This window comes from Helianthus annuus, chromosome 9, assembly GCF_002127325.2.
Source record: "Helianthus annuus cultivar XRQ/B chromosome 9, HanXRQr2.0-SUNRISE, whole genome shotgun sequence".
Lineage (NCBI taxonomy): Eukaryota > Viridiplantae > Streptophyta > Magnoliopsida > Asterales > Asteraceae > Helianthus > Helianthus annuus.
The window spans coordinates 2,745,994-2,755,592 of NC_035441.2; the positions used below are offsets into that span (position 1 = coordinate 2,745,994).

Sequence of the window (9,599 nt, forward strand, 5' to 3'; positions counted from 1 at the left end):
AGTTATGCGCGAAAGTGCAAACTTGTGCACTTTTTGACACTTTTAGTCCCTGAATGATCCAAAAGTTTGTTTTAGCATACCAAACACCTCAAAGCCTATTTCTAAGCTATGTAAAGGATATTTATGGTATGTTTAACTTATGGACATGTTCCGGAATGTTCGTTACAGTTCAAATTGGCATACTTTCGCAGTTTGTCAAGGTTAGTCCCTGTAATCGAATTAACTTGTTTTTGCCATACCAAAGCCTTCGAAACTTATGTCTAAGTTATGTAGAGGTTATTTAAGGTATGCTAAGTGTATGATGGTCCTCCGGAGTATTTTTCGCACTAAACTGAGTACGTTTACGCACTAGTTTGCGTATAATTCCCCAGAAAGTGTTGTAGAGTTTGAAATTGAACAAGAATTGATATGTGCAAAACATACACATATTTATACAAATCCCAAGTATGAAATACAATATTTCATTGGTTTGGCATTTGTTTGATGGTTGAAGTGACACAGGTGTCACAGATCGAGAGTGTATTTTATGCAACTTACTACTAGCTCGAGGCTAGGAAGATTCTAGACGCAAAATGAGTGGATAAAAGAAATGAGATGAGGTCCTTTGCTTTCCGAATGCACCAAGCCTCCTCGTATGTGATCCTTAGCACTTGTATGATCTTGAAATGAGATGATCAAAGCTCGAAAAATGGATGGATGATATAGGGGTGTTCGGCCGAGAGCTATTTGAGAGTGGGAGAGAGTTGTTGTTGAGTGTTGTGGTGAGAAATGAAGTGAAGTGATTAGTGGACTAAGCCTTGTTCTTATAGACCATTCACAAGTAAATTACCCAATGGATCCTATGTTGTCTAGATATGGGACATTAGTGATTAAAATAATCATGCATGGTACAAGGGGGTGGTCACAATGTGACCAATTCGGTTGGGGGGGGGGGGTAACCTAGTTCATTTCCAACTAAACATTAAGTATTAGTTATTTAAGTGTGAAGGTTAACCCAGTTACTAATGTGTTGTGTGTTTAAGCGGGTGTTAGGGTGTTTAGGGACCCTATCTGGCTCAGAAAAAGATAAACAATGTTATTGGCAATATTTTTATATTCCGGATAAAGTCCGGTTTTTCGGTTGGATAGTAATCCGTTAAAGCGCTCAACAAAGCTTTAAAGTGTCGTTATTATTAATTTTAGTGACACAACTTATTCCCGACACTTTGGAAAGTGTCTAGTAATATTTTCCTCATGTTTTGGCGCTTTATTAGTTAACCAAGTGCTGAGTTTTGTACTTTAGAGTACGTTTTAGGCACACCCGGTCACTGTAACTTATTCCTAGTGATGCTGTTCTACAACCCTTGTATCCCTACACTCACCACTAGTGTAGTAACTATCGCTGGCTCATACAGGCCTTAGAGGCAGTGCCTGCCTGGTGCTGGCTATATCAGCATGTTTAATAGGTTATCCGTTCATTGTGCTACTGTGCTTTTGGTGCATCAAGGTTGTCACTAAGGTGCTGTAAGCAAAACATGGAGTGACAGCAAGTAAAGTATGATGCAAGTAAATACATGTATCAGCATTGAAGTAGCAGTTTATCCGCAAGTTCAAGTAAGCACAGTAATTAAGCAGTAATTAATTATTAATTAAGTCGTACGGATACCTGGTTTAGTGAGGGTTGTCACATTCTCCCCCCGTTAAAAAAATTTTGTCCCGAAATTTTAAGTTCTGCTTGTAGATGCAGGGTTCTTAGGAAATAAGTGGGGGTATTTCTCTTTCATCCGGTCCTCACGCTCCCAGGTGTATTCAGGACCATGTCTGGCATTCCAACGAACTTTGACGAGCTTGACACTGCTCCGGCGGGTCTTGTTCACTTTCCAATCCGTAACCTCAACAGGTTCTTCAACGAAGTGGAGCGTGTCGTCAACATGAATTTCGTCGGTAGGAATGACAACGGTATCTTGAGTTGGACTTTTCATTAAGTTGGATACATGGAATGTATCGTGAACACCATTCAGTTCAGCAGGTAAGTCCAGCTTGTAAGCTACTAGCCCAATTCTTTCCAAAATTCTGAACGGACCAATATACCGCGGGTTCAACTTTCCACGCTTCCCGAAGCGTGCCACACCCTTCCAGGGTGATACCTTCAACAAAACCATATCTCCTACCTCAAATTCTACAGGTTTCCTTCTTCGATCCTCGTAGCATTTCCGACGATCACGAGCCGCCTTGTTGTGATCTCGGATCTGTGCGATCTTATCTGTGGTTTCCTGGACCACATCAGGACCAACCAATTGCTTATCACATGCATCAGACCAACAAAGCGGTGATCTGCACTTGCGGCCATATAAAGCTTCGAATGGCGCGGCACCAATACTGTTGTGGTAGCTGTTGTTGTATGAAAACTCGACCAAAGGCAAATGCTTATCCCAGCTACCGCCCAAATCCATAACACATGCTCTCAGCATATCCTCCAACGTTTGAATAGCCCGCTCACTTTGACCGTCGGTCTGAGGGTGAAATGCAGTGCTCAAGTTCAATTGCGAGCCAAAAGCTTCTTGGAAAGATTGCCATATCCTTGATACGAACCTTCCGTCTCTATCAGAGATGATTGAGAGAGGTACTCCATGGCGCGTAACGATTTCTCTCATGTAAATTTCAGCCAACTTGCTCGTGTTATCCTTTTCCCTAGGTAAGAAGTGCGCAGATTTCGTTAATCGGTCCACTATTACCCAAATAGTTTCGTGACCTCTTGGCGTTCTTGGAAACTTTGTAATAAAATCCATGGAGATTTGTTCCCACTTCCACTTGGGAATCTCAGGTTGCTGCAGAAGTCCTGAAGGCTTCTAGTATTCCGCTTTAACCTTAGCACATGTTAAACACTTGCTCACGTAAACAACAACATCGCCTTTCATCCTAGGCCACCAGTAATAATCCTTAAGGCCTTGGTACATCTTATCCGCTCCCGGATGGATAGAGTACAGCGATTTGTGAGCTTCATCGAAAATAACCTTCCTTAGATCACCAAACAGAGGAACCCAAATCCTTTTCTCAAAACACAACGTTCCTTCCTTGTTCGGCACCAATTGCTTCTCCATCCCACGGAGATACTCTTTCTCAAGGTTTCCCTTCTTAAGAGCCTCTTTCTGCGCGGCACGAATGCGCAGAGAAAGATCGCTTCGAATAATCATCTCTAAAGCCCTAACCCTTATGGGCTTGATCCTTTCTTTCCGACTTAGGGCATCGGCGACCACATTCGCCTTCCCTGGATGATACTTTATCTCGCAGTCATAATCATTCAACAACTTAACCCATCGTCTCTGTCTCATATTCAACTCCGTCTGGTCGAATATGTGCTGCAGACTCTTATGATCTGTGAAGATTGTACATTTTGTACCATATAGGTAGTGTCTCCAGATCTTTAAGGCAAAAACCACTGCGCCTAGTTCCAAATCATGAGTGGTATAGTTCTTTTCATGCACTTTCAGCTGACGCGATGCGTAAGCTATAACTTTCTGGCGTTGCATCAACACGCAACCCAATCCTTGGCGCGAGGCGTCGCAATATACCACAAAATCATTTGTACCTTCCGGTAGCGATAAAATCGGCGCATTACAGAGCTTATCCTTCAGTAACTGGAACGCTTCTTCCTGTTTGATTCCCCAATCAAACTTCATATCCTTCTGGGTGAGGAGCGTCAATGGTTGAGCAATTTTTGAAAAATCCTCAATAGACCTTCGATAATACCCAGCCAAACCTAAGAATTGTCGAATCTCGGTTGGCGTCTCCCAATTCTTGATCGCTTCGATCTTGGTGGGATCCACATGAATTCCATCTCCATTTACCACATGTCCAAGGAATTGGACTTCTCATAGCCAAAACTCACACTTAGAGAATTTGGCGTACAACTGCTCCTTCTTCAGCAACTCCAGAATAGCTCTAAGATGCTGTTCGTGCTCAACCTTCGTCTTTGAATAAATCAAAATATCATCGATAAACACAATCACGAACTTATCCAAGTACGGCTTGCACACTCTGTTCATCAAATCCATGAATACAGCAGGCGTGTTTGTCAACCCAAACGGCATAACTGGGAACTCGTAATGCCCATAACGAGCTCTGAAAGCTATCTTTGGGATACTTTCCTCTTGTATCCTTAATTGATGGTATCCAGATCGCAAATTGATATTTGAATAAAAGCTTGAACCTTGCAGCTGGTCAAACAGATCATCAATCCTTGGCAGAGGATACCTATTCTTGATCGTCAGCTTGTTCAACTCCCGGTAGTCGATACACATTCGAAAACTACCGTCCTTCTTCTTGACAAACAGGACCGGAGCTTCCCAAGGTGAGAAGCTTGGTCGAATAAATCCCTTGTCTAACAACTCTTGAAGTTGTGTCGACAGTTCTTGCATCTCAGACGCGGCGCCTGGAACTAAGTCGATGCGGCACTCCACTTGCCTCTGAGGCGGCAATCCAGGCAAGTCTTCTGGAAAGACTTCTGGATATTCCCTCATGACAGGGATGTCTTCGATTTTCGGCTCAACAGCCTTCTTAACTACAATGTGTGCCAGGAACGCAACACACCCCTTCTGCAAACACTTTCGAGCCTTCAAGCAGCTGATAATTCTCAAAGGCGTATCTCGCATCTCTCCATGAATCACAATTGTTTCACCATCTTCGGTCGGGATATGAACGACCTTTTCATTGGCTTCTACCAACTTTCCATTAGCTAATTCGATCGAGTAAGGAATATCTAACTTACTAGCGGCTAACCCAAGCATATTCTTAAACTCTAACGATACAAAGCTATAATCGGCGCCAGTATCAAACAAAACGGATGCATAGCGTTGGTTTACAGGGAACGTACCAGTGACGACATTGGGATCTTGGCGTGCTTCCCTTGCTTCGATATTGAACACTCTCCCATGGGCTTGGTTCAATTCTGGGCAGTTCCTCTTATAGTGCCCGGCATCATCACAATTAAAGCATCCAGGTCTATGCCCGTTTCCACCTCCATTCCCAGCTGGATTATTCCTTGGGTTACGATTCACAGTGCTCGCTTGATTCACATTATTGCCTCGATTCCCATTACCTCCGATGTTTCCTTGTGGGCGATTTCCATTCCCACCCCAGTTGTTGTTTCTGTTCCCAAATCCTCCTTGGCCTCCCTGGCCAACAGTGGCCCAACAAGAATCCTTCAAGTGGCCAGATTTCCCACACACTTTACATACCTTCAAACCACATCGGCCAGAATGGTGTCGCTGGCAGGTATTACACTTGGGCTGGGTGCCCATATATCCCTTTCCTTTCTTTGCACTACCAGCTGTAACCTGAGCTGGAGCGCTGGACTCTCCTTTCTTAACAATACCACTGGTGCCTTGCTTGAAGTTCGAGAACTTCCGTTTGTTTCCTCCGGATGACTCGACATGAGTCTCCTTCTTCTTTGGCTCAGAATCATCGAACTTGTTTAGGCGGATAGTCTCCTCAGTGAGAGCCACGCTCAGATCAATTGCCTCAGTAATTGTTGCAGGCTTGGATGAGGTCACCATACTTATGATTTGTGGAGCTAAACCCCAAATGAAGCGCCCAATCCGCTTGAATTCTGGAGTGACCATTTAGGGTACCACATGCGACAAGTCGTGAAATCTCTGAACATATACCGCTATCTTAGGACCTTCCATCTTCAAATGCCAGAACTCAGTTTCCAATCTTTGGATTTCAGTGCGGGAACAATACTTTTTACGCATAAGTTCCTTCAGTTCGGTCCATGTCATTGCGTATGCAGCAGCTTCTCCCAGAGTCTGCACTTGCAAATTCCACCACGACAGGGCTCCATCCAGGAATAGCCCAGAAATGTAGGTGACTTGCTGGTCTGGAGCACACTTGCTCAAGCGGAGAATAGATTCAGTCTTTTCAGCCCAACGAACGAAAGCGACAGCACCTCCGGTGCCATCAAAGTTGACGGGCTTGCAGTCCAGAAAATGCGTGTAGGTGCACCCATGAGGTGGATTGTTGTTGCCTGAGTTACTTCCACTAGTCCCTCCTTGAGAGGCGGCGTACTGCGCGATGGAGGCAGCAATAACTTGCTGGAGCTCTGCCTCATTGGTAGGCATTCGCGCTTGACGTCTCGGTGGCATCTTCTAAAAGATGGGTTCACGTTGGTCAGGCCATAGTAAAACGTACGTATATAATGATAGTAATAGTACATAACATCTCATGTTACGATCATATCAATCACACAACATCCCATGTCACAAATATCAATCACACAACATCCCATGTCATAAATATCAATCACACAACATCCCATGTCATAAATATCAATCACACAACATCTCATGTCATAAAGCATAAATAATCAATCAAACATCATATATGATGAGAATACTGCGATTGCCATATATCGAGACCACATAGTAAGTGTACAGGTACATAAAAGTGTCATACAACATCAATGACTAAGGGCTACATCACCCCAGTCCAAAACTATATCAATCAATGTCAATACATCCATATACATGTCAACAAAAGTCAGAATCAAAATGTAGTCTCCAAAAATGTTGTGAAGTCAAAACAATCACCGTCTTCTCACCAGCGTCCACCCGTACCATACTGAAGAGCTCTACACTGATGGCGGTGGAGGAGGGGGAAAATGGGTGTAGAACAAATGACGCAACTGGAGCCAATCCTCCTCCATGGCTCTCTGGGTACGCAAGAAAGAAGCAACCTGCTGCTCTAGTGCCAAAAGGCGTACAGCATAGTCTGGTAGCAAAGGTCGAGGGGGCTGCAGGGAGCAGGGTGAGTCTGACTCTGGCACTGACATGGCGGCGGCTGAGCTCTCTCGAGCTCCTGAATGCGTAGAGTCAGTGCCTCCTGCTGAACAACAAAAGACATAAGAACGTCCTCGATAGAATACCCCATGTGGAAAGGATGGTAGGGGTCTGATGGTGGCATCACAGGCGGTGACGTCCAAAGGAATGGCTCACTGGCTGGATCGAAAGGCGTCACAGGAAATGGAGGAACAGGGGGAAAAACAGGTGAGAACTGTGGTACAACGGGAACAGATGTCGGCACATGTCCAAAGGGATGGGCCGAAGAACCCTCTCCAGGTCGCGCTGGAGGTGTGTACGGAGCAAATGAAAAAGAGAAATCAACGTGACGTGCCTCGGTGGTCTGAGGGGGAATAGGTGGAATCTCGTCATCAGTAGGAATCCACCCATGCTGGGCGTGCTCATCTCGGGGGTCAATCTGTGCCTCAAAAAGTGCACGGTCAAACTGCACTGGCATAGGATCATGATGGGGTGCAACAAGAGGGTCAACAGGTGCATCAGCGATAAGTGGGGGATCAACATGATCAGTAGCAACAATATGATCTCCCTCCAACAACGGAGCATCGACAGGGTGATCATCAATGGGCGGGTCAACAATCACAGGATCAATAGGTATGCCAGCATGAACAGGTTCATGCTCAAGCACTGTGTCAGGAGCAGCTACCGGCTCAAGGGCCATGGCATGCTCGGGATCAACGAACTCCATATCAAAATCTGCATCGTCAGCGAATGCAGGGTCTACTGGGTCAACCATAGGCTGATCCAAGTGGATGAACTCTATCTCCTGATCTGGGTCGAATCCTGGAGGAAAAACAGGGTCTGAATCCTCCTCAACATCGTGATCAAAAGCAAAGCTAGGAGTAGGGGCTACAAAGGATGCTCTATCAGGATCTGAACTGTGAGAAAAGTGTTGTGCGCTCCGAGTGTGTGATGGTGCGGAGGCCACAGACTCAAAGGAGTCTGGAGCGGGTGAGTGTGCAGGTGACTCCGCAGCTGGAGCATCTGGGAGCAGTAAAAGTCCTCCGTCGGCTATAAGGGCCTCGCCCTCATCATCGTCCTATAGGAGCTCGTCATCAAACAGATCGACGTCGCCATCAGCGTCGGCGTCGAGAAGCAAATCGTAAGCGGGATAGACGGCCAAGGGTATGGGAGCAGGGATCTCCACTAGTGGTAGGTCCCCGGCCAAAGGGCCATCAGTGAGCTCAACAGGATCATCAGGTAATGCAAAGGGCTGGAAGTCATCCTCGTCGGTGCTGGTAACGACTGATGTGTGAACCTCGTGCTCTGAAGACTCTAGGTCGTCCGATACAATGGGCCTAGGGCCCGTGGTGTCTGAATCACCAGTGCCAGAGGTGTCCATGGTATCTATAACAAAAACATAAACATGCACAAATAGTTAATCATACAATCAGATAAACACATTAGTCACCAGTTAAGCAATCGAATAACTCTCCTAGTCCCACTAGTCTCCCAGCCTCCCAGACTGATCTTCCTAGTCCCACTAGCCTCCCAGCCTCCCAGACTGCTCTTCCTAGTCCCACTAGCCTCCCAGCCTCCCAGACTGCTCTTCCTAGTCCCACTAGCCAACTCTCCCAGCCTCCGAGACTGACTCCCTAGTCCCACTAGACAACTACCTCGGTCTCCCAGACCGAGCCTCAGCCTCCCAGACTGAGCCTATAAATAATAAATAAAATGTGCTCAACATTGGTTTGTAAAAACGTTTTTGATCTGGACTTAAGTGGTATGCAGTAAAAAAGTTTTCGTGAGAGCCCTAGTGATCATAGTCTAGACTCGAGAAGGAATCCTAGTTCGCTATGAACCTGGCTCTGATACCAAGCTGTCACACCCTGGCTTTGGGGAAGCGTGGCTAATTTTGGTGTGACTTCATAATAACATAGCTTAATCATAACAAGCTATATGAAATAAAAAAGATGCAAGATCATCCATAGGATTAAGTTTTAAAACAAACGTAACACGACATTGTCTTTGAAACTACAACAACATAACACAAAATATTGTTTTGAAAGACATAAACATCAACATAAATAAAACGCAGTTTAAGATTTGTGACTCGTCCAGGAAAAAGTCATATTTCCTAAACCGGGATGACCTCGGAACCCATGTGCAGCGGGAAAACACAACATACCGCGCCAGATCATTTAATTCCCTGAAATACATGTAAGTTGGAAAAATCAACAATGATGTTGAGCGATTTCATGCGTAAGTGAGTAAGTAAAACCTTTGTATGTATAAAACCCTGGTATGTAGCAAATAAGGAAAAAGAGATCACAAATGGTTTGCAAGGCCATTGATATGTGTGAAGTGCAAGTAGGAAGACTCAAACCTAGCGGATTTATGCGTTGGGCTCGCTACACCCAAGTAGATCTACCGCTCCTGTCCCTCGGTCCTACCATGAGAATTAATGGCCTCAAATTTCCGCCTACCCACTCACATGATCTTAAGTAGTAAACCTCCTTACGCTAACCATACCATGTATAAAGTATTTGTAATCAAAGTTACATGAATTTCACCCCCCCCCCCCGGCAGTTTAGAAAACTGAAAACAGTTAAGAGAAAAGGGGGACATGAACTCACAGTGGTGCGTCTCTACCACGTATACCTCCTGATCAAGCAGCTGTGCGACGACCTACACGTACTAACTCTATTAGACGGACGGTCGTGCCTTAGCTTCGTGGTTTAAGTTTTTTGGGAAACAGTTAGACAACTATTTCGTGTTTACATTTTGTAAATACTTGGTAATTACTTTCCTTCCCAAGGATGGGGG

General features: G+C 45.1%; 1 protein-coding gene across 1 annotated transcript; it reads right to left on the bottom strand.

Moving 5' to 3' along the window:
* Nucleotides 1-6,720: 6,720 nt before the first annotated feature.
* Nucleotides 6,721-7,569, bottom strand: LOC110874025 (proline-rich extensin-like protein EPR1). The gene has a single exon (XM_022122981.1). The coding sequence runs from the start codon at nucleotides 7,567-7,569 to the stop codon at nucleotides 6,721-6,723; it is 849 nt and encodes a 282-aa protein (XP_021978673.1).
* Between the last annotated feature and the right edge of the window lie 2,030 nt (nucleotides 7,570-9,599).